This window comes from Chionomys nivalis, chromosome 8 (genome assembly GCF_950005125.1).
Source record: "Chionomys nivalis chromosome 8, mChiNiv1.1, whole genome shotgun sequence".
Classification (NCBI taxonomy): Eukaryota; Metazoa; Chordata; class Mammalia; order Rodentia; family Cricetidae; genus Chionomys; species Chionomys nivalis.
In genome coordinates, this window is record NC_080093.1 from 89,142,627 (window position 1) to 89,168,498 (window position 25,872).

Sequence of the window (25,872 nt, forward strand, 5' to 3'; positions counted from 1 at the left end):
TAAGACTCAGAAGGCAGGCCATGGGGTCCCACCCACAATGGCTCTGACAGCTCACCCGGACTTTGGCTGTGGTGGTCAGAGGTGTGTAAGCTGGTGAGGCCATTTTATCTCGCTTTTCCTGTTCGGCCTCAGGACCAATCAGGGCGTTGAACTTGGTGGTCAGATGGCGCCTAAGGAGTGTCTTCTGTGGGGGGATATTAAGAAGCATAGCCAGGGTGTCTCCAGTGAAACGTGGCTCCAGAATCTAAGAAAAAAACACAGACAAATCTAGACAGTGGCTACTGTCAAGGGCCCTAAGTGGGGACAGTAAAAACTTGCTCTCTGGGCCTTGGTGCCTCTGGAACATGGGCTGTGTACTGTGTCCCACCCACTCTGTCTCCCCAGCACGAGGCCTGGTTTTGACCAGACTAGCATGCTTGTTGACGGACAACCTCATCCTCACAGACTAGCATGGAACAGGCCTCTGAGATAAGGCTGTTTTCCAGTCTTCTCTGATGGCATCTAGGACACCACCTCCACACTTCCTTTCTGGCCTTGACACTTGACAGAGCTAAGTAGCGATAAACATCACATCATAGCAATCAGGAAATTGCACAAGGTGACCACCCCCTCACTTCCCCAGCCCCCATGTTCCTCTGGGAACAGGTGGAGTTGCCTTTTTCAGGATTGATCTAACGCAACCACCAGACTAACTGGAACCCTCTAGACTGAAGCTGAGGAAGTTCCTGCAGAAGCCACCTTTCTTTCTGTAAGGTAATGTTCAACCAGAACACTTTGAGATCTCAGATTCTGTGAAATGGTCCAGATGAAGAACCTCGGTTTTTCCATGAGCATACTTGACCCTTTCAAAGTGTGAGGTTTAGCTTCAGTCATCAACCTAACGTAGTAGTAGTACGGTCACCTGGAAGAGTCTCGAGGGGCTACCTAGATCAAGGTGGCCTGCAGGCATGACTGTGAAGGATTGTTCTTAACTGGGTTAACTGAGACGGGAAGACCTATCCTGAACATGGGTGGCTCCATTTCATGGGCTGGTTTCTGGGTGGTGTAAGAGTTAAGAGAGGAACCAAGCAGAAGTATTCATGTGTTCATCCCCTCCTCTGAATTTCAGGTGTCATGTGACCAGCAGTTTATAGCTCCTGCTGCTTCAGCTGCCCTGGAGTGATGGACTGAATCCTGTAATCGAGTTAAAATAGACCCCTTCTCCCTTATGCTGCTTCTCATCGGCATTTTTATCACAGTCACAGAAACAAACCAGGACGGTTTACTCCAAGGCATGTGGGCCAGCCCAGAGAGCCACTCACGATGAGGCCGCCATGGACACCACTCCCTCGAAGGTTGGGTGCATACTCCGCCAGGTCCACAGACCGCAGCCACTCCATTACCCTGTGGTTGGACCACTGGACAACCTCTGAAGGAGAAAGGTTACTCTGTGATGGAGAAGAGTGAAGAAATTAGGTTTCATGTTGTCCTCTGTGGGGTCAGCACCTCTCAAGAGCCTTGTCTCAGCAGATTCTTAGGCCTGGCAACCCAGGCCAACAAGGCCACTTGCCTGAGAACAAGCCCAGTTCTAAGAAACCAGCATCTTATTGAATTTTGCTGTAATGTTTATACTTAAATATCCGACTCCACCATCCTGTTATGCCCTAATCATCTGGTTAATTTTAGCACAAATAAATAAAGACATATAGGTTTTTATTCAGTGATCCAACAGAATTTTAAAGATTTGATTATGAGCCGAGTGTTTTGTAGGTGGAAGTACTTCCTGGCATGGCCAAATGTTTTAAGGGAATTCGCATCAAGATATTGAAGCTGGGTATGAAGAGATGACTGAGCAGTGTAAGGTGTTAGTGCTCTTCTGGAGGACCCGGTTCAGCACCCATGCCAGGTGGCTCATAACCATCTAGAAACCTGCCCCAAGAGACCAGATGCCCTTTTCTGGTCTCTGTGGCCACCCACACATGTGTGATATATACACACACAAAATTAAAAAGTAAATCTCTCTATAAAACATAATAATATATACATACTTTCACACAGCCTTGTAGGCTTCAAAAGGCTCAGCACTCACAAAGATCTGCAAGCCATTTGTTGAAGAGCAAGGAAACAAGAGGACAGAATGCAAAAGAAGGCATTTTAAATCCCTAAAGGACCCGAGTCAGGTCAGCTGCCCATAACAGAGAAGGTTGATGTGACCCACAGGCCTTCAGTTTGGGGCCCACTGGAAGCCTTGCAGTTTATAGAAGATTATTATGTATACACCCACATGGGGTCCTTTACGATTGTTGACACTAGTTCCCCTCTAGTAAGATCCTATGTGTCTAGGCTCAATGCTAGTTAATCTTGCTCCAGCAAGGAGAGTAACACACTCTGAACTATGCAGTCCTTTTGGAACCTTAACTCCTCTGCCTACTCTGATACCATGTTTCCATAATGTCGTTCCTTTTTCCCATGTTTTATGTCATAACAAATCACTGGGCCATTATGATGACTTAGAAACTACCCTGATTGAGGGTGTAGGATCAGAGGTTTAGTGACAAAGTATAGGGACTAGGGGACTTTTAGGTACTAGAATCTTAAGTACCAGAATCTTAAGTACCATTGTCCATTTTGTGATGATGTCATCCTCACTTTCTCCCACGATATTTCAGGTGTCCTGACTCAGGGCCACCTCGACAGCTAGTACACTCCCTCACCTCATCAGCAGGCCTCCTGTGCAGGCAGTGGGGGTTGAACTTATTGACATGTAGCACGTGAATAGCACATTTGATGCTGAGATGATGGAGTTGGCTGGTGACTTTTAAGAAGAGTAGATCATTCTGGAAGAGACAGGTTCTGGTTGACAAGACAGTTTCTAAGGTGACAAAAAGACCCCAGCAGTTCTTTCCTGACCAAACACAGACACACCTTCCACGTCTCAGGAAGGTGCTCATGGACATCTCAACAGTTCCACTTACCGCCATGGTTTGGACTTTGGCATTTGGCATGCCTTATGTAACAGAGATAACTATTTTCAGGACCTTCCGAATGTGAGGAAGGGAGGACAATCAAGTTCAAGGCAACTATCACAAGATCACCTGGACTGAGTGCTCACTGAACACGGAAATACTTAAGGGAAAATCCTCACCACAGTTAGGTACTGCAGCATTCGCCCATCAACTCTCGACTCATGAAATTGATCCTTGTACTGGGGTAAGCCAATATCGTCCAGCCACCCTACGAGAACAGATGTGTCATGAGGACAGACAATGTGGGTGCCGAGGGAATGGTGACAAATGATCATCCTGGGGCTCTCACTTCATTCCAAAGCATTAGGAGCCCATCCGCCTTTCATAAGAAAGCCGCATCCTTGGGGCATACAATCAATGGGACACTCTTTTGCCCTTCGGAACAGTCAGAAACATTCTTAATAAATGTATGCCTGTCCTTACGTGTCACCCAAATGTGGTCAAGCAGCGCGGACTTCTCTTCTTGCTTGGCGTTGATAGCTTTCACTGCTAAAACCAGCTTCTTCCTATGGAGGGGGTGTTTAATCCCTAGCTCCTAAAATCAAAAGATGAAGACCACATGTGAAGTTCTGGCAGACAACTCGGTGTTCAGAAGATGTCATGTCAGGATGGAGATGTTCTCGAGGGTGGTGGTAGATCTTTGCCCAGTGCCCTGGGATATCAACCTATAGCAGTAGGCAATCTCGGCCTTCCCTGTTCACCCTGTGCATATGGGGTAGATGGAGGCCATCACTAGTTCCCATGCATTGGCCTGGGGGAAAATAGGGCAGCTCTTCCTCATGCCCAGTCCTTACCTTTTCCATGTCCTGGGGGGTAGCTGTCAGTAGCGTATGGCCAGATGTCACCCACTGTCTGGCAAAAATCACATACTGAGCCAGGCCGAAGTCCTCTAGCCATGCACAGACGCGCTCTGTGCTCCACTGGGCAAAAGGGGCGTTGGCATCACTGGGAAGCAGAAGAAGAACATGCTTCTGTTTTAAGGAATAGGGAGCTTTGCACAGCACAAAGTCTTAGAAAAACTCCTTTAAAGAAGAGCCAACATGGTAAAAGGCATTCTAGCATAACCCACCCACATTTTTAAGACTCTAGAGCCACCTTAGTAAGAGGTTTTATGTTTCAACTGTAGCTTTTCTGAGCATGGGATAGCCTCCATAATCCCCAGCGACTGCTTAGTTCACACAGGTCCAGAAATGCAGTATGAACACTTATGATGAAATAATTTTGTCTGTAAGACTCAACACTTTTTGGGAAATGCTTAGAAACTAGGAAAAGCCGGGTGGTGGTGGTGCACGCCTTTAATCCCAGCACTTGGGAGGCAGAGGCAGACGGATCTCTGTGAGACCAGCCTGGTCTACAGAGCTAGTTCCAGGACAGGCTCCAAAACCACAGAGAAACCCTGTCTTGAAAAACCAAAAAAAAAAAAAAAAAAAAAAAAAAAAAAAAAAAAAGAAACTAGGAAAAGCCAGTTTTCTCTTTAACACAAAAAAGAGGGGGAAACCCAAGCCAAAGCTCTTCTAACTTCTAACAGTGAATACCTTATTCACTGATGAAATACTAGGGTCATTTCCATTATTATCAACAGAAAGGCATACGTGCCTGTGTCTATCAGTGCTTATTAATAAATCCATCAGAGAGATTACTCAAGAAAGACTGCATAAAAGTGGTACAGCTTTAGAAAAGCAGAAATAAAGAACTCAATTCTCCCAGACGACACGGCTTCCTACATAAACACACAAGAGTCCAGTGGCTGGAAGCAGGAAAAAAATGAATACATACATGCATATGGAATGAGCACTACACGCGAACATCATTTTCTAGATACTACCCACACAGATACTATGGCTTTTGTTAATAATGAAAAACATCCCCACCAAACCAGCTAGAATCATAACCTCTCTAGGAGCTGCCTTAAGGAGGGTGGGACACTCTACTGTGTATGAAGCTGGAGTGGAGGTGGAATGGGGTAACGGAGCTGCAACACTCACCTGAGCAACATAAGAGAAGACATAAATAAATAAAGAGCCAAGTCATGTTCCTAGACTAGGTATTAAAAACCATCCATTCTTAAGGACATCAATTTTTTCATTTGAAGTGTGAATGTAATGGCAAATTTGAAATCCCAACCGAGGCATGGGAAAGGGTGGAAAAAACTTCATTTTCAGTTTTAAATATAACTGGGGATTTAGGAATCTAGGAGGACAGTTATTCAGAGATTCCCTTCCAGCAAAGAACAATTCTCCTCTGGTACTCACGGAGGATGGAGTCCAGCTGGATGCTCCAGCCCCAGATAGAAAATGTGGTGTTTACATAAAACCTACACACACCCTCCCAAATACTTTGACTAATACCTGGATTACTTGCCACACCCAATGAAGCACAAACGGCATGTGTAGGTGTTACATTTTATTGTTAGAGAAAATTTTTATTGTTAAGGAAAAAGTCCATGCACATTCAGAACAGATTAGGTAACCGTTGTAGGAGTACCTACATTGTCCAGCCTTGTTCACTTGACTCGGCAGTTACCCCTGCTATGCAGGAATGGTTTTAAGAACTTTTTGAATACCTGGCTAAGCTGTCCTTAAACAGGGAAGTATCTTAAAGACTAGAAAGAAACCAGCATTCTAGAATAAATACTGGGATAGGTACAGAACACTCCCAGCCTAGAGCTTGGCTTCCATCGGGGCTCAAACAGGTTCAGACTCAGGTTTTATAAAAGTAAAATTTGTAGAAATCGGGTACCTTCTGTATAGAAATTATAAAAGTTGAATATATAATTAGGGAATATTTGGAATGATAAAACATTGTAAAAAATTACAAGTTTAACATAATGAAATTTGCCACAAAATTCAAAAACTTTAAATGAATTCCTAAACACAACTCTGTCATACTTTTCACTGTGTACTCCACCCACTTCATGTACCCACAGCTCTGTACACTGTCTATGAAACAGAACTACACTCGCTCCATTTTCTAGCTTGACTGCTAACTCTTATCTACTTTTTGAGACAGGGTCTAATGCAGCTTAAACTGACCTCAGACTCATATGCAGCCAAGGATGACCTCTGATCCTTCTGTCTGCTCCAACTCAGGATGGCTGGGATTATAGGTGTGCAACAGTATGCCCATTTAGTTCAGGGCTGGTTGTGGAACTCAGGGCTCTATACATGCTAGGCACGTACTCTACAATACAGCTATATCATCTGCCCTCATTTTTTTATTATAAGAACTAATAAAACAACATCAGTTCCACAACCACTGGTGACATTTCAGAAAATGTCTATTAAGTAACATGAATGGTACACTACACAGCTCAGAATTTACAGTGTGGTGGCCAATCTTAGACTCTGAGTTGACAAGACCTGGTTATAGGTGGTCCTTCTGTATTTGTGTTGCTTTCATTGGTTGAATAAAGAAAACTGCCTTGGCCTTTTGATAGGGCAGCCCTTAGGTGGGCAGAGTAGACAGAACAGAATGCTGGGAAGAAGGGAAGTGTGGCAGACGCCATGATTCTCCTTCCTGAGACGGATGCTGGTTAGACTCATGCCGGTAAGCCACAGTCAAGTGGGAATACACATTAATGGAAATGGGTTAATCAAGATGTGTGAGCTAGTCGATAATGGGCCAGGCAGTGTTTAAATGAATACACTTTCTGTGTAATGATTTTGGGGCTAAGCTAGCCGCATGGCAGGACACAGTCCGCAGCACTCCTTCTACAACAAAGACCCTTAAGCTGTGTGTTGTCTATGTCCTTTGAGCAGGGGCATCAGATTTATGTTGTCTTTATTGATGTCAGCACAGGACATAAAACAAGCAAGAAATGACAACCTTTTCACAGTAAGTTCAAGTGACTCATTTTAAATTAATATCAATTTTCTATGTCACTTCTGTATGAGGTCTGTCTCTTGCCTTTACCGTTCTGGATGGAATCTGGCATTTTGACTTATAATTTGCTGTTTTATTTTAGTGTTTAGTGCTTTGAGATAAAGCCTCATCCTGTAGTTCATACTGGCCTTAAATTCTTGGCAACACACCTTTTAAACGCTGGCAATATAAATATGAGCCACCATACCCAGCTTTGTAACTTGTTTCTTTTGCATGTGCATGCAGACATGCATGCTGCACTCATGTGTGGGCATATACATGTGTACGCAGTGTATGTTACCTTACATTTTCAGCCAGGGCCTCTCAAGGAAACCTGCGCCCACCAACTGGCTAAACTGGCTGGCCACCGAGCTCCCTCCAGAACTAGGGTGGCACACAGACATGTGCCACCCCTCCTGGCTTTTACCTGGCACCAGTTGGGAAGCTGAGGCAGGAACAACTTAAATTTGAGACCAGCCTGACTATTTAACTAAACTCTATTCCACCAAACAAAAACAACGAAGTCAATGAACCTCATTATATATAAGTAGAAAATATTCACTTATCAAAGTATCACTAACAAAGGTAGAATTCTGATATAAATGGCTATCACTTCTATTATTATCCAGTGCCAGGGATAGTTCAGAGTTAGAACATGGGAGCAAGAACAGTCAGCAGTGTTAACAGTTTCAAAGCACGTGGCTCAACTCTGGATCCTCTCTGAAATTTTCTTTACCTTTTGAATGAATCTGACTCTGACAGTGAGCATGGGAAGGAAAGGGCAAACAAACATCTCTGAGGTGGGAGCATCTGCTTAGAGATGCCTCATAATGCTGAAGTCCTGGAGGACAATGTTCTCAATACACCGGCTTGGGAAACCTACACGGGTGGTGTGGTGGTCGGAATGAGAATGTACCCTCCACACATACACAAAACTCTGAGAATGTGCCACATGGGCTCAGATGGGAACACTTGGTCCCCCGTTGGTGGCGCTGCTTGTGTAGGTTTGGGAGGTACAGCCTTGCTGGAGAGAAGTGTGTTACTAGGGACAGCTTTGAGATTCCTCTGCTTCTTGCTTGCGCCGTTCCTCCTGCCATGCCTGCCACCTGCCGCCACAACCTCCTATCACGATGGACTCCCACCGTCTGGAACCTTATCCTTCTATGTGTTGCCTTGGTCATGGGGTTTTACCACAGCAACAGAAAGGAACTAAGACAGCCGGGATCCAACATACGGCTCCGCAAACTGTCTGCCTTAAACACGACCTTTTCTTAAGGAGAAAAAACATCCACATTAAACACAAATGTTTAAATGAATCCCCAAGTAAATTATTTAAATACAACCTTTAAATATTGTGAGAAAAAAGTCAAACAAAATAATGAATACCAAAAGAAAAGTTGCTGTGTGCTAGCATAGGCCTGTAATCCTAACACTTGGGAGGCTGAGGCAGGGGCATCTTGAATTTGAGACCAACCTGGCTATCTGACTAAACTTTGTTCCCCAACCAGAACAAAGAAATCAAAGCTCCTCATCATATATAAATATAAAAGTTTCATTTATCAAAGTACCACTAACAAAAGTGAAATTCTGGTATAAGCCCCAAGTCATAATTACCAGACATGGCTTAACTTCAATATGCAGAGAATGGGCAGAAGTTTACAATAAAGATATTAATTAAAACTAGCCTACAATACAGAAAATTCACAATCTAAACCAACAAATGGGAAAATTTAACTGGAAAAAAAACTAAGTTTCTGGCGGTCTATAAGAGGAGAGACAATTAAACAGAAAAAAAACTTGAATGCATAATTTTGGTAAGGCTATAGTGGCAACCGATATGGGATTCTCCTCTGTATGATATGAACATATTTTATTACCACTGGTTAATAAAGAAGCTGCTTTAGCCTATGGCAGGGCAGAATACAGCTAAACTGAACTGAGAAAACTAAACTGAATGCTGGGAAAAAGATGGTGGAGTCAGGAGATGCCATGTAGCTGCCGAAGGAACAGGACACCAGAACCTTTCTGGTAATTCACAGTCTCATGGTGATACAGAGATTTATAGAAATGGGTTAATTTAAGATGTAAGAGCTAGCTAGGAATATGCCTGAGCCATTAGCCAAACCGTGTATACAGTTTTAGCCTGATTATTTGGGTCTGGGCGGCCAGAAGACAGAAGAACAGCCTCTGATTATAGGCAAAAGATTCTCTGTACTGTGTGCTATATGATAAAAATCAGCAAGACCTTACCTGGGGAAATGAAACAATAAAAATTGTTTTTCCATGATCTGAAATTTTCTATAAAACATTGTCAAAATTTTCCAAATTACATAATTTTTATTGGAAAAGAATTGGTGCTAAGAGCACTCAGGAACCAAGTGCTTTCCCCAACAGAATACTAGTGGCTAGTTCTTCTAAAACATTATGTATTAAATATCTAAAAATTACATGGCAGAGGGCATTGTCATGTAATTATATTCTCCTTAAGAGTAGTAACAGTCTTTCTTTTCCCAGGGCAATTCATAGTTGCTACCACATGCATAGTAAAGATGAACAAAGCAAGCTCGTCACTCGTCCTTACATCAACCATTGTCATGGTCTAGCCCCTGCACTGAAACTCCTTCTTGAGGCAGAGGGAGCTCCTGATATTGCACCCCCAGGCCCCGGAGTGACAGGAACACAGCAAACTGGCTAGGGACAGGCCTGCATGTTCTTCTACCCTGTGCAAACATTCCACTGCTACGCTCAATCTGTAACGATACAGCACTAAAGTTTTCTGTACCTTTACTTCCCCATCTCTGAAAATACAGAAACAAAGTGTCTAAATTAGAAAAGTTGCTAGGAAAACGACAGTATCTAATTTGGGGATTTATAGATAAGCTTTCTTTGGCTCCAAACTGATCGGCAGCTTTTTAGATTGTGCTGTTAGGTCCTCTAGGCCCCCAAAGGCTGCGATTTCCTGAGGATAAATCTACATCTGAGATTAGAAGGATCACCACCATCCTCCTCCTTTGATACCCATCAATGAGAGGTTAAAAAAAAAAAGGTCCTGTGTCTCAAACACTACGATGATCTTACGACGATCTGGCAAAGTCTTGGAAACAGAGTGGCAGTAAGTTAAGGATCCCTTCCAGGAAGGGAGGCACACAGAAGTCTGTGAACAACAGAACACGTCTCAGGAAATGCTCTTTTCTCTTTGTTAGAAAGCTGTGTTGTTTCTGGGAACTAGAATTTGCCCCGTGAACACCTCTGGAACCTCTCTCCCTGGTGTGTGCCAGTCCTGAGGGCAAACAGGAGAGTTTGTTTCCCTTTGGTTAGATTTTAACTAGCACAATCCAGTTCTGTGAAAGCAAATCAGGCTTCCAGAGATACTGCCGGAGGGGCCTGTGTCAAAGGGACTGTTCATACAGAAGAGGGTTTCACCAAACATGAGCAGGATCCACAAGTGCATGTTTGTTGAGGACAATCTCTCAGAAAAGGAGAGCAAGAGGAGTAACGGAAGAGTTCCATCCAGGACACCTCCAAACAGATTTGCAGGTTTTGTGTATATTTTACTAGAGCATGATGGGACAGTCATGTGAAACTTAGCATTTTGGTGTCCATGTCCCTCAAACTTTAGCAGCCCCTTCAGTTACCACCCTTCAGTGAAGTTCGCTGCAGTATAGTTATGAGGGATACTGGAAAATGCAGGTTGCCCCAAGACTCTCCAAAGGCAAGAGGATATTGACCTTTGTGTGGGCACGTGGCTTATGATTGAGTTAGATGTGCAGTAGCTCACACAATTCTCATAAAAAGTTTAATACCTATTTTCGATCCCCACTTCACAAATAAGGAGTGGAGGGGCAGAGGCCAGGTAACAGCTTGCAACTTGCAGTTAGGGGTGGTTAAGTAGAAACAGCAACCAAGCTTTGGGATTCCAGATTCTGCTCGGATTAGCTTCACAAGAATTCAAGAGTCCAGTGTGAAAGGCATTACTGACAATGAGTGACAGTGGAGCAGAGCCATTAACTGCCTTTCTGATGGCTAACACTGTCAACCTGATAGGATCTGTTATCACCTTGAAGACAAATCTGTGGGTACTTCTGTGAGAGATTCCGGGTTGGGTTAATAGAGGCAGCGAGACTCAACCTAAATGTAGGCAGCATCATTCCATCAGTTGGGTCCCAGGCTGGATCAAAAGGAGGGAGCTAGCTGACATCAGCATTTATCTCATCTCTTTCTGCTTCCTGGCTAAACTCCTGCCACCGTGCCTTCCCCATTGTGGTGGGGTATAAGCCAGACAGAGCTCCTTTCTTAAGTTGCTTTTATCAGGTTTGGTGTTTGCAAAAGCCAGAAAAGTAGTGAATACAGCCTTCCTACCCCAACCACACCAGCTACAGGGAGTCTCATGCTTCTTTACCTCAGTTCCTGTGAGTGCCGGCAATAAATCAGGCCTATATGAAGGAGTCCAGGCTTTTAGCCTGGTGCTATGGGACACCAGCCCTGCTAACACTGCATCCTGGCTAGGATTTCACAAAGCTCTTTGAAGATGGGCTAGATAGTCTTACCATTTCTGTCCCTTGGCGTCCCTGGTCCTAGAAAGTCTTGGCCCTGCAGTCGCCCGGAGCCCACCTCGTCGAAACTCTGCCATCCCTGGTGCATCAGTGTTGAAATTTCCTGACTGAGTTCTTCGGATTCTGTGTGGAGAGGAATCCACAAAAGACTGTAAGGGCTAGGCAGGCCAGCCTCAGGACTCAGGCAATACCCTTCCGAGTCCTTGTCCTGAAGCAAAGGAAGATGACCGCCAGACTCTGAGATTCAATTCTAAGCCCAACTCTGGGCTTTGGGCCACTCCTCATGGGATCAAAGTAAAGGCTGGTGTCTTTGAGGAGACTCCAACTTCTGCCTCTGTTCAGAATAAATCAGCTGGACTAGCAAGTACTCAGCTTTTGGTCTTTAAAAGATTTTAAGACACAGACTGGCTCCTAAGAAAAGTAGAGTCTGGTCTCCTCTGTGCCTCCCCAGAAGCCCAGGCAGTGTAATCTGCTGAGAACGGGAGCAGGGTATGTGGGATATATGGATGCCGAGAATGAAAGACATGCAGCAACTAGCTCTGTTTAACTACTGCCTGTCACAGTTCTCTGAGTCCTGCAAAACAACTCACATTCTTCTCTCCGAATGCGACTATTCTGTTTCTGCAGCTGTGCGAACGGGTGGCAGAGTAGGGACTCACACAGCATGTGCCTGTCCAAGCACAAGATTACAACCATTACTATCAACTTACTTTCCCCAGAATTTCTTGATGCCTTTGGGGCTCCGTTTGCCGTCTGGTGTCAGGGGAGACTGGGGGCCGGACTCAGTACCAGATGAAGTAGAGGAGAGTTCATTGGTCACGCCTGTATCTTCCCAGCCACTTTCTGTCTCTCCTAAGGTGGGCAGGATTGAAAAGTATGTGAATGAGAATGAGGAGGACCTTTGGAACCCCACCCCTACACCAGAGCTATCCTTCTGTAGGAGTCTAGAGCACTCTTGCCAGTGTTGCCCTTAGGATAGAGCATCATATCAAGGTACCAGGGGCCTAAAGAGCTTGGGACACCTCCAAGGCCTCTTACTAAGAATTGCTGAGGCCAGTGTTTCAAATCTAGGTGATTTAACATCTTCAATTCTAAGGTTTTGGGTTCCAAGTAATTGTAGACTATTGCCACAAGGAGCTTACTATTTAATGGGAGGGAAACTTTGGAATGTGGGCAGGGCATCATGTAGGCAGGGCATCAGAAATGGGAAACCAAGGAATTCTCACATTCTGTCTCACCTGGAATAGTCACAGTACCTAATACGGGAGCACTGACACTCCAGCCGCGATCTCCAGCAACCCAGAAGCAGAGAAGCCACATGAAGAAGCAAGAGAGGCCAAAGTCCAGCCCAACAGTAACGGGGAGCAAAGAAATAAAAAGAGTATCATCGAGCAAAAGAGAAAAACTCAAACAGAAAAGAAAACAATCCCACAAAGGACAAGGCAAAGGGTGACCAAGCCTGATCCACAGAATCAGCATGCTGAGAGAAGGTATCATGCCAAATGATCCTGGTGCCACTTCCTTACAAGCTGAGGTGTCCACAGGCAGGGACGGAGGATCAGCAGCCAGGTGTCGGGGGGGGGGGATACTCTTTGTCATAGGCGGCCTCTGCATAGGTGTCAGAACTCATACTAAATGACTTGGAACAGTCTGAGTCTAACTGAACATGGTTATTTATGGGTTTGTCTGGAGCTATGGAAGCCCAGAGCAGATGTGGGCATGAGGTGGCCCAGGGAATAAGGAGGTGGAGGAATTAGGGGTAGGTAGGGAGAACTCTGTGAACACCAAAGTTTTCACTCCTAGACCACATCAAATCCTCTGCTGCTGACTGAATCTGAACTACTCTGACTTGGGAGTCTGTATACTGTCAGTCTATTGGTAACATGGGCCATATCAGTGGCAGACATGGGAGAGAGAAGACCAGGATGACAAATGAAGGGAGCAGGTCATGAAAAATAAATGGAAATGTCTAAGAACGCGAGAAAAAGCAATAGTGAGGAGGGCAGGCAGGGATTCGAGGAAAAATGGACAGAGGGGAAAATGGAGGCACAATAACTCGAGAAGCAGCTCATCCACGCAGGGAATCTTTAAAAGTGGAGCCACTGTGGGACACAACTCGCCCAGGAACAACCCTCCCCATTCCTACTGTGCGCTGCAGTTATAGCTACAGTTAATGTGTTAAGGACGGAGTTCCTGAGGCTACCAACCCAGGGGCTGGATACTTACTCAGCCTCAGCAGGCTGCTCCCTGAAGAGTCAGGCTGGGAGGAGGCAGTGGGAGGAGACTTGGCAGCTTCTCCATTGGGCGTGGTGCCTGAGAGCTTCCCAGGTAATGTAGGGTATTTCTGCTCCGCTGGGAAAGAGCTGTCCTATTGGAAAGAAAGATGCCAAATTAACCAGACTTCATCTTAAATCAGTCAGGAAGTCTGCGTGTGCATAAACCCTTTCTTCAAGGGTCACTTTCATTTAGTTTGTCTCAAAGATCCTTCTAAGATTGCTTCTCCTAGTCCAGGAAAAAGGTAAAGATTTACCCACACAATAAGACAGAGATGGCATCAAATCCAAATCCAGAGATAACTGTAAGTGTTCACAAAAGAGAGCCCTGTGCCATTTGTCCCACGATAGAGGTTCAGTGAATTCATAGTCATGTGTTCCCCCTGGGTTCCTCAAAAACACAAGCCACAGTAGTCTGGTCCAGATGTCCCTGCTCTCCCCATACTTGCTTTCCTATGACCAGGGAAGAGAGCTTTTGCTAAGTAAGACCCCTGGTCATATCAGACCTAGGCAGATCTCTCCAAGGGCTTTGCCATGAGCACAGATTATACAGACCATGACTGATGGAAGGCCATGGTATAGCACCGATAGGAGAGAGCAGGAAATATCTGTGTTGTGAAAATGGTTCTTTTGCCCAGTGTCATATTAAGACAGGCCAAGAACCTAAATATACATTTGGGGGGCTGGAGGCTACAATCCAGCCCAGTTCCATTACGAACTTAGAATCATCCACTTTGATGCAACAAGCCCTGTGCTTGGATTCTGCCTAAAAATAAACTCCAAAGAAGCAGACTGATTTAGAGAGAAAGGTTAGCACTTATTTTGTCAAGAAGTATATAAAGATCACTAATGCTACATGCCTGAGGAAAACATATAAAATGAATTGCAAATGTGAGAATACAGAGAAAATAAGATGACATCAACTATACATCACTTGATTGGACCCAGAAGAAAAGTATTATGAGAGGTAGAACCAATTTTAAGTCAGAGTGGGATTGGATGGCTGCCAAGACCAAGGCGCCTTTTGAAGCTTCGTTCACTGAAAGCCAAGTGAGCAGTGCATTTCTGAATTCAGTTTGCTTCCATGTCCTGGCAGCTGTTTGAAATTCAGTTCATTCACCGCACAATGACAAGCGCCTCCCAGATGAGCTTAGGGAGGAGAAATATGGACAGAGGAGACAAGACTGTTAAAGAGGTCTGGTCCATGAGTAGCCACGTCAGAACCTCAAGAGATGAAAGCATGGCATCTTCAAGCTTGTGATGACCTGCAGGGCAGAGAGGTCAGGCATGATCAGACCTGTAGACCAGCCCAGCAGCTTCCCAGGGCTAGCTCATTCACTGGCAGCTGCCTCACTCTCCCCTGAGGCACTATCAAAGACAACACCAACTCCCAGGCTCCTCCCTGGCCCAGTGAATCGGCTCCTCTGAAAATGCACCCACTTCAGGAGTCTGCATTTTTAACAAGCGTCTTGGATTATTCTAATATTTAGTCAGACTCAGACCATGGGAAGGGAGTAGTCAAAACAGAACTGTGGGCTGGAGAGATAGTTCTACAGGTAAAGGCACTAGCTACATAGGCCCAGTGACCCCCTATGTCCAATTCCTAGAACCCACATAAAGAGCCAGACGTGGTGGTTTACATATAATCCCAGCATTTTTTTATGAGATGTAAGGCAGAGACAGGAGAATCTCCCAGAAACTTGAAGGTCTGTCAACCTGCAGTGGGGAGGGGCAGCAACAGAAACAAGAGGTCCTGCTTCAGTGAAAATCAGCCACCCTAAGTTGACCTTCGATGCATGGGTATGCACAAACACAAGAACATAGTTGTTTTGTTTTTAAGACTAGAGAATCAAAGAGCCTGACACCAAGTTACATAAGAAATACAAAATGGGCAAGGACTTTCAATATGGGTTTTTGGTTGTCAGCATATAAGAGTCTCTAATATAGGGCCAGGCCAGCAGAAAGATCCTGACCATGACCACCCAGAGTGTACTCTGAAGAGCTGATGTACAAACAGATATTCCCTAACCCAAGGATGGCTGAGGCTCCAGACCCATAGGGAACAGAGAGCACTGCAGTAGGCTCCCTGAGTTCTGCTTTAGCCAAGAAGTAAAGCTGTTGGAGAAAGAAGGGTCATGTCAAGGCAGGACAGGAAGGAGACAGGAATACCTGACCCCAGTCCCGTTTCCTGTCTTCAAGTATAACCCCGGCAGTGGAGAGCCAAAGAGCAGAGCAGAACTCACCTGCTTTAAATCAGAACAAAGGGGTGGCCTGCCAACACAGACAGCTAAGTTTTGGGTCAGAATGGTTCAGGGAAACCCCTTTCTTTTTAACCTCTCAAACCCTCTATTCGGTCATTTCTAATAGGGGAATAACAATTCCTCTCTTGGACTTGTTGAAAACACTATGCCCAGAGCCCAGCGAACAACTTCCAGCAGACAAACAGAAGCCCAGACAACATAAGAGGCCAGGTCCAAGGGGCCAGCAATGAAGGACCCTTGATCCAGAAAAACATACCACAGGCTGCATGTAGAATATCACACCTATCTGTCCCAGGGCACAATTTAAAGAATCCACTGAGAAATGAGTGCTTTTAAGTCTGCTGACCCACATTCAGGGGAAGACAATATACAGCACTGAGAAGAAGGCACTCACAGGGGGCTGGAGGGACTCAATTCTAGAGTGACGGCAATGGGAGAGACGAACTCATTCCACAGGAGAACAAGTCAGGGGTGTAGGAGTCATGGGTAGCAGCCAGAATGCAAGGGTGACTATGACATAAAAAACACTCGGGAATAAAAAGCCTTAGTTTAAACTCAATGACCGCTGTAAGGAGATGCTGTGGAAAAACCACTGTACCTGTGGAATGGTGGTGGGATGAGGTGGTGTGTATATGGAGGGAAGAGGTGGGCAGGTTGAGCTAAGTGAAGTTTCACAAGATTGCAATTCTGATCAAAGGAGTGGGAGAGCTAGGTTTAGCCTGGAATATGCACTCTCTATAAGCACTCGGCATCTCTCATCTTCCATGGTAAGCACCTCAGTGTCTTAAGGCATGAAGGATGAAGCAGCTGCAGCCAAAGAGATGTCAGTGGCCGTTACATCTGTTATTTAGAGATAAGTGTGAATGGCTTCTCTGAAGCTGAAGCTGGAGGAGGGATGGCTGGGCCCCAGAGCTTTACCAAGGAGCCACAAAACACAGCTTTAGGACAAAAGATCAGGCAGAGACATTTGCTCACCAATCCCCATGGCTCAAGGAACGGCTGGCTAACTATAGCACTGACTACCTAAGTACAGAAGCAAAGAGAAGCCTTTTGCCAAGATATGAGGCTACAGATATAGTCTTTCTTCCACAAAGAGTCAGAAGAGCAGAAATGCCCCCATGCTGCCATAGTGGTGAGAAAGCATGCAGAGCCTTCTCAAGGCGCAGCCAGTGAAGTCTGGTGTCTCCTCCAAAAGGCAGAGGAGACAAAAGGACAATGCACAGCACATTTCTCTTAAAATGCTACAGATGGTGACTGGGTGGGGCTGGCACTAATTATACGAGGCTTCGGTTTACCATGGGCTCGATATTGGTCTATGTCTATCAGTCTAAAGCTGCTGTCATCTGCCACTGCGGTATTCTAGGAGAAAATGGGTTCTAATGGAGCTTTTATAACATAACTTGTCCACTGCAGGCAGCCTGAGTGCACACCTGTGTTTTTAACCATGGCATCTCAGCACAGGAGCGGAGTTCTGTCAACATTCTTCTGTGTAGAAGACTACACCTCCTATATACTAACTAAACCTAGAGCCCTTCATCAAAGATTAGTTTCTCTGAGCCTACAAAGCAGAGGTGATCATGATAAATGATATACCACAGATAACGGCAGAGAAAGTGGATTATGCATATGGACTACACAACAATGACATTTCCTCTTTCCTCCTTAATCTTACAGTTAACGTATTTTAAGGCTACAAAAGCTGTACTTTGTTAAGATACTCTAGCAAACACTACAACCGAGGATAGGTGATAAGGACATAAATGAACACACCTTGGGCTCTCCCGCCAGGGACAGCTGGTTCCCATCGACACACTATGGAGTGACAAGAAGATTCGACCATGAGGAGAAAAAGAAAGCTGTGTTAGTCACACTGAGTAGCTCAGAGCCACCTGCCTGTTTACATCTGATGCACTGAGTTGTTAGAGGATCACCACTCACAGCGGGAAACAGGACACTGTCTAGCCAATGAAAGATATCCTGGACAGTTGCCAGAAGTCTGATCAATGGACCAAGAGGCACATGGCTAAGAATCGGCTGTCAACTCCAATTTCTGTGGATCTCCACCAAGTCACTCTAATGGGGATCAGGAGACAGTATGAAGTATGGCTCACCAGAGGCTCCATCAGGGCAGGACTTGTGCTTAGTCATTGCTAGGCTCAAAGCCTCCCATTGTTCCCTCCAAAACTGGGCCCAGTCACATGGCCAAGTCCATTCTTATACAGGGGGCTACAAAGTCCTCCTCGGAGCTTTTCAGGCTTCTTTAAAGCTACCTTTCTAATCTTCTAGATTATCTGGAAATCACCCCCATTACCTAGGCTACTCCTTCATTCAGAACCCCTGCAGATATCCCAGGTATACTGGGGAGATGAGGCCAGAATCCCATAATCTGCTCTATCTTGACATGGCATATGGCTCTGACCTTGTTGTCCTGCTCTCATGTTCCCCAAAACCAGCTTTTGCCCACTTATGTATCCCAGCACTATGCTGGGCCTAAAGGAATAACTCAGCACTTGGTTAATGGGCTGACCTTATCCCCAGAGTCACGTCTCAAGTCTTCCAGACTACAGGAGAGTTTCTTCTGAGCCCTAGATAAACATGGAAGAAAGGAATCACAGTGACCATGGGAGGAGTCACTCGGTGTCACTCAAGCACAGGGCATGTCAGATGCGAGTGAAGGTCAGACATAAATCACCCTTATAGTACACACCCGCATATAAGACCTTATGGAAAGAATGGCCCAGCAGTGGCGGTACTGGTCAGAGATGACTCCTGGGTCTCCCAGAGGAAACCCAGTGTCTGCAAAGTCAGGGGGGGGAAATGCTGGTGCTGACTTGTATTTATATCCAAAAGCAATCTGGACAGGAAGCTGCAGGCACCTCCTTTGAGAGGAGTCAAGTGTACTAGACAGTCACAGCTTGACGCATTACCTAGGATCCTTCAAGTCTCCATCCTGGCTCTACCTGCCCTGAGCATTCAACTCAGGGGACCCACATCTTCATAGGGGCTATTTTGCCAAGGACATCAAATGTATAATAAAGGGGCAGTGCTACCAGTGGCCACAGTGGAAACAGAGGGATGATAGCCAATGAGTCCCCTGACTAGTCTTTCCTTAATGTCAGTGACTCTCAATCTATGGGAGAGAAATCCCTGAGTAGCCAGGGGAGATTGGCTTGACACTGTGCCCAGAACCCTGGGGCTGTGCTCACCACACCTGCCCAGTCACCATCTACCCCGTGAGCCCCGAGAAGAGAAAGATGTCCAACTATCCTACCTGGTCTCCAATGATTTCTGCGGCAAGGGAGGTGGCCCTGGGGTGGGAGAGCTGCATCGCAGTGGTACCTGTTTCACAAACAGAAGAGCAGCAAAGGAAGGCAGTTATCATTTGGGAACCAAACGTCCCCCTGATGACTCCTCTGAGAAAAAATATTTCTGCCTATGGCTACAGCCACGGTAGGTGCATTCATATGGATGATTTGTTCATCATGGATCAAGCAATGCAGCAGTTATGAGAGACGTTAAGCAAAGCAAGCCAGCAGGGTCAAGTCACCCTTTGTCTCTAAGCTCTAAACCTTAGACATAAGTCTAGGTCCCAGCAGCAGACTCCCAGAACTTGGGGGCTGCCAATGCCTCTGTCCTTCCATAGCTTGTCTCTTACCTTTTTTCATTCAGTGGGTCAACACCACATACTACCTAAAGCACCCTCTTTGGGCTTAAGTGAGTCAGAGTCAAATTCTGAGACTCTGAGAGGACATGAGTGATACAGTCACTCAGCAAGCGTCCACATCAACCCTATAGGAAGAATATGCATAATCCCCACAAGGGGGTAGATTAATAATCCTATAGTAGGGATGTGCATAATCCACAGGGGGTAGATTAATAATCCTATAGTAAGGATTGCATAATCCCCACAAGGGGGCAGATTAATAATCCTATAGTAGGGATGTGCATAATCCACAGGGGGTAAATTAATAATCCTATAGTAAGGATTGCATAATCCCCACAAGGGGCAGATTAATAATCCTATAGTAGGAATGTGCATAATCCCCACCAGGGGTCAGATTAAAAATCCTATAGTAGGAAATGTACAGAAACTATGTCATCTGCTGTGGGACTGACACCAATGACATAACATGGTGTGATGGGGAAAAACATCCCTCTCAATGGGGAGATTGTGAGGTGGCATCAGAGGAGAGAACACTGAGCTTGAATACCGAAAAGTGAAAAGGGGTTCATTAGGAAGGTAAGAAAGAAAACACCATCTCAGGATGAGCCTGAGCCAATGAGAATGACAGGACACAGTCGAGTCTTCACTGATGCACTGACCACAGAACTCTGTCTTTTCCCTCAAGCCCCAGGTCTTTCTGGCTTTCTCTAGGAAAATCTCTAACATCATAGCACAGGTATTAAAAACAGGAGCTTGCTGGTCAGACAGATCTGGGTTTATGGTTTGTTCTGCTACCTACCTACAGTGTGACCTAGAGACTACTACTCATCCTCTCTGAAACTCGGCCTTATTATAGTAAAACAAGAGCCCTTACAGGGTGTCGTAAGAACTAATGGTGGACAATGAAGAAGCCATGGACAATGGCACTAGGTTTCAATCCTACTGCATGAACTGGCTTTGTGGGAGCCTAGCCTGTTTGGATGCTCACCTTCCTGGACCTGGATGGATGGGGGAGGACCTTGGACTTCCCACAGGGCAGGGAATCTGGACTGCTCTTCAGACTCGAGAGGGAGGGGGAATAGAGTGGGGGGAGGGGTAAAGGAGTGGGGGAAGGGGGAGAGGGGTGGGAGGAGGGGGAGGGAAATGGGAGGCGGGGAGGAGGCGGAAATTTTTTCAAAAAAAAAAAAAAAACTAAGCCATGTACTCTGCTCATGACAGCAACCACCAGACGAACTGAGCAAGTCCTGATTACTACTCAGGTATAACTACCAGCAACATAATGTACTTTCACTGAGTCGCTAATGGGGGAAGGGGGTTCACTGGAGCCGTTAAAGAAATGATTCAGCTGGATGGTTAAACAGTCATTTCTAGAGCTCAGGAATCCTTTGGCCCTGGTCCAGCACCCACCCCCTCAAGCCCTCTGTCTATGAACCTGTTCACTTATCTGTGTTTAAGCAAGTTCTAGAGAGTGACAGAGTAGGACCAGATTCTAAAGCAAGAGAAGAAAATCCATGTGCAGGTTAGAGGGGCGGACAGAGGTGTGTGTGAGGCAGGACTGCATTGCTGGGGACGATGCCTGTGTCTTAAGATGGACTCACTTATTAACCAAATATGCTGAAGTCTACTGGGAATAAATCACGACATCAGACTCTGGAGAAGCCTTGGTAAATAAAACAGTACCCTTGTTCTGTGCTACATGCCAGGAGGAAATATAAGCAGAAAGCGAATTAAAGAAGAAAACTCTTGCCCTTCAGAGTCCCAGTGGCCACCATACTGTCCCTAGCCAGAGCTCAGGCCTGAGCCTGGGTCCTTGTTCCCCAACCTTCTTGCTGGAGCTTAACTATTCATCAGTTAAGATGCATAGCGGACAGGCACCTGCCAGATGCCTTCCCAGATCAAGGCACGCTTCCAAGGACACCTTGAACCAAGAAGTGCGGTACCTCTTGTTTCAGGACTTCCTCGGGGTTTTTATTCGTGGTGTTCCGTTTTCTGTTGCTCCCCTCCATTTCGTCTTCATTGATTGAGAGGGTTCTCTCGGAAGGCCCTGGAAACAGTAAAGCAATGGTAGCAAATCACTATTCTGAGACTTGCTCAGAAGAATCATACCACAACGCCCTCACGGTGTGTAATCTTCATTAACACATAAGAGGAGGAATGTTTCAGCTTGGGGGTTTGACTCCATTCTGGCTCAAAACCAGAAGCACTAAGACACGTGGAAAGTGCTATGGTTTGAGTATGGGTTGTCCCTGTTTGGTTCTCGCGGGCCAACGTGGCTGTTTTGGGAACTGGGAGACCTTTCAGTGGTGGAGCCTCAATGGAGGATGTGGGCTGCTGAGCTGAGCTGTGATCCTTGGAGGTTACTGTTCAATCTTTCCACTTCCTGGCCAATCAGAATACAAGGAGTGGCTACATACTCCTGCTGCCATGGCACACTGTGTTTTCGAACTGTGAGCCAAATAATTTCTTCCTCTCTTACCTTACTTCTTGTTTGGTATTTTATCAGAATAAAAAGAGCAATTACTACATAAAGACACGTTAATAGTGTGATTGGAAAAGTTCTCCAGGACGTCCAATCAAGGGCTGACATGAAGGTCACTTTAGGGTCAAAGTTTATCCCTGGAACAGAGGTAAGCCACTTCTTGCTTCTAGCTTTCTTAATCCTTGGCAAAGGGCAACCAGGACTCATGAAGTATTTGGCCCAAGATCAAAAAGAATTAGAGAAAAGAGGCTGAGACAAGAGCCTGGCAGATTCATTGGGCAGGAACTAGTCAGTTCCTAACCCAGTAGAGACAAAGTTTGTTTCCAAACAGTGTTAGTAGCTCAGCCAGAATCAGATATCCTTAAAACAATCCTCCTGTGTGAAGTAACCGCTCCTGCAGGATCCACAAGGAGAGGCAGTTTCACGGCACGGGCCACACGAGCACTACTGTGCTCATGTGAATACACACGCTACTGTACGCTGCACTTGTGTGGGTGGTACACATGAAATACATGACTTTCTACAGCAACCTGGGAACCTGGAGACTCACAGAGTCCCCAAGCTGTCTTCTACACCTGTCAGGAACTTCAGACCCTGTGAGAAACCCACGAGGCCTCTGACAGACCCAGCCTGACTCCTGTCAGTCCCTCTGAGGTGGATCCTAGGAAGACAGATTGAGGCCTCTAATGGGGAGGGTTCCCAAGAGCTAAAACTGAATGCTGTATTTTCTTGTGAAGTTCCTAGAAGTTTCATTTGATGGAATTTCTACAAATCACCATCTGTACCATCCAAGAATCTACACACAAATCCACTCTTCAGTACATCTCCTATCAGGGAACAAGCGACCTGATAGCAGAATTTCTCCTGCCTCTGACACGGGAGATGAAATGTCTTTCCGGAGAAATGGGTTGGTTTCTCCTCCTCTTACCTTGAGCTGCCATCACCATCTCCTTCACCCTTAGGTACTGGTTCAACAGCCCCTTTAGTTCCTCTATCCGACGGTCCTGCCATGGCAGAAGAGCAGATGAAGATTAACACCACCACTGGTTAACTTTATTTGGAACACAATAAAGAAAACTGATGTGGGAGTGTCATATATCAATCTGTTGATTTCATTGGTTAAGTAATAAAGAAACTGCTTGGCCCTCATAGGTTAAAACATAGGTGGGTGGAGTAAACTGAACAGAATGCTGGGAGGAAGAGGAAGTGAGCTCAGACTCGACAGCTCTGCTCTCTGGAGCAGACGCCATGCTCCCCTCTCCCCGGCAGACGCAATAAAGCTCCAACCCAGGATGGACGCAGGCTAGAATCTTCCCGGTAAGCACACCTTGGGGTGCTACACACATGAATAGAAATGGGCCAAGCAGTGTTTAAAAGAATACAGTTTGTGTGTCATTATTTTGGGGCATAAGCTAGCCAGGCAGCCATGAGCTGGGCTGTGGGAAGAGGCCCGCAGCTCCCCACTACAGAAAACCCCATATAAGACCTCTAAGGACCTCCAAAAGAGAAATTCAAGGTCCAGTTGGCCCTAGAGGTCTGCCTCATAGGCCGCTATAGACGTAGCATGAAGAGGCCTCCATGGTGGCAGAAGTATAACTCTGTCTCCTACTCTCCTAACACGGCCTGCATGAAGAACACTTCTGATTCCTGGGTCACCCTCTGGGGCTCCATACGTAAGACACATCCCAGTTTCTTCACCCATCCCTTAGCAGTCTGAAGTACGTTACACAACAGAATATATTCCAAGAAAGGAATCATTATTTCAAGGCTATAGTCTGGGGACTCAGGTCACACAGATCCTGGGATACATGGGTACGTCTGCTATCAACCAGTTCACCTGACCCTGTGCAAAATTCTCAAGCATTTTGAGTCTTTCTCTTCAGCTGAGAATATGGGGCTGTGATTCCCAGAGTCACTAGCTAAGTGCTTTGCTATGTGAGGATGAGGTTATTTTATGATTATGCGGGAATCAGATATGAAGAATGTAAGGTAGCAGGAGAAACTGAGGCACTGCATGCTGTTGAGTATCACTGTGATAGTTCTACCGTGAGGAGTAAATTGCACACACAGGGGCTGTTGCTGAGTTTCACTAAGAGTTCTGGCATTAGTGAGCACAAGGGTATTTTTTTCAGCACACCACCATGAACAGGCAGGGCTCTAAGCTGCTTTTGGGAGACTGAGTATAGGTAAAGTTCCCAGGCTTATAAACATGTACTAAAGATGAGTCTCCTCTGAAAAGCTGTGACCGTAACATATCTTGTCAATGACAACATGCCGCTACCTAGTAGAGCAGAGACCAGAAGGGACCAAATAGAGTCAATGGTGCCTATAAGGAAAGAACAGGGTGGCACAGCGATGCCTCACCTTATCCTCATTAGCAACCAGCAGCGTTTCCATGCCCATTTTCAGACGATGGATTTCTTGGTCTAAAAGAATGTACATAGAGAAAAAATTATTTGTACAAACGCTGACAGCTATTACCATATGCTAATGGTCCTTAAACATAAAGATTGACAAGTGAATGTGGCTCCTTTTTATTTGCTGAAAGAACCTGGGATGGTATCTGGCACAGTGGGTCTCATTAAGACATCTGTTGAATACATTTGTGAATAACCTAGTGCTCTGTCTTCTTGTCTAGATGGCATCTAGGGGCAAAATAAAACAGCATTTACTGAAAAATGACAGAGAGGAATAAACATAAACAGCATCTCCTAAGAACATAAATATTCATATTCTATCTAGGCATATGCCAAGGCTCCTGACTAGTTTGGGGGAAAGACCATGGACTCAAACAAACTAGAAGCAAAGGAAAATTTTATAAAAGAAAACTCAAAACAATTTATGGATGATAAATGGACACTGGGCATTATACAAAGGCTTGGTAACTCGATCAAATTTAAAATTGTAAAATCTGACTAAAGAAATGTTTATAAATAAAAGTTACAGGCCTATAATCATAGCTATTCAAGGCTGAGGTAGAAAAATCTAAGGACTGAGTCCTGTCTAAGAAACTTATGAAGACCCCATCTAAAAAAAAATAACTAGAGATAGGGTATAGTAACAGAGCAATGTATCTTCTATGCACAAGGCCCTGGGCTCAGTCCAAAACCAAAATGAAAAAAATTAAGGAGCAAGATGGCTCCATTAGTAAACACAGTTGCCATTGTGTCTGATACCTTGAGTTTGAGCCTCAAGATCTGCATAGTGGAGAGAACTGACTCTCACAAGTTATCATCTGATATCCACACACATAATGTGCCATGTGTGTACCAGCCTGCACGTGCGCGCGCAAACACACACACACACACAAATAAATAAATAAATAAACATAACAGTAAAAACAACAAAACAAAAATAAATGTTAAGCTTTACTAATAAATACACAAAAAAAAATATTATGGTTCAGGGAGAGTAATTCCCTTCGTCACAAATAGGTAAGAGCTCTGTGTTAGTCCATGGTAGAAAGATAAAGGCTTTCTCCAAGTTTAGACTCAATGGGACACGCCTGACTTTTTCCAAATAGGTCTGAAGAGTGACCAGTGTCTGAAAGAGGAAGAGACAATTTGTAAGATTCTTAGAGGTTTTGGAATTGGCATGGACCTGGATATTCTAATAAAAACAAATACACAAACTTTGCTTAGCCCTAAAATGAGATAAGCAGCAGGAAGAGATGTTGTATAGGAACAGCACAATGACAAGGGATCCCAAGTACAGATATCATGTTTCTCCTGTGACCGTTACTGAGAAGCAGCATCAGGAGATGTGTGGACTTGTGT

The 25,872-nt window shown here is 45.3% G+C and overlaps 1 protein-coding gene across 8 annotated transcripts in view; it reads right to left on the reverse strand.

The window, feature by feature from the left end:
- The window catches only part of Ppfibp2 (PPFIA binding protein 2), a 157,004-nt gene that overhangs the window by 4,619 nt on the left and 126,513 nt on the right, over positions 1–25,872 (reverse strand). For 5 of the 8 annotated variants that reach the window (XM_057777946.1, XM_057777944.1, XM_057777950.1 and 2 more), the window contains 16 exons: positions 24,461–24,522; positions 23,025–23,100; positions 21,558–21,661; positions 19,225–19,292; positions 18,481–18,538; positions 17,724–17,765; positions 13,646–13,787; positions 12,676–12,708; positions 12,130–12,271; positions 11,414–11,542; positions 3,800–3,950; positions 3,429–3,540; positions 3,125–3,213; positions 2,694–2,816; positions 1,302–1,427; positions 56–244 (listed from right to left, as the gene is read on the reverse strand). In XM_057777946.1, coding sequence (XP_057633929.1) covers positions 56–244; positions 1,302–1,427; positions 2,694–2,816; positions 3,125–3,213; positions 3,429–3,540; positions 3,800–3,950; positions 11,414–11,542; positions 12,130–12,271; positions 12,676–12,708; positions 13,646–13,787; positions 17,724–17,765; positions 18,481–18,538; positions 19,225–19,292; positions 21,558–21,661; positions 23,025–23,100; positions 24,461–24,522 — 1,646 coding nt within the window. The remainder of the gene's footprint in view (positions 1–55; positions 245–1,301; positions 1,428–2,693; positions 2,817–3,124; positions 3,214–3,428; positions 3,541–3,799; positions 3,951–11,413; positions 11,543–12,129; positions 12,272–12,675; positions 12,709–13,645; positions 13,788–17,723; positions 17,766–18,480; positions 18,539–19,224; positions 19,293–21,557; positions 21,662–23,024; positions 23,101–24,460; positions 24,523–25,872) is intronic. The other 3 variants (XM_057777945.1, XM_057777948.1, XM_057777951.1) reach the window with 1 other exon arrangement.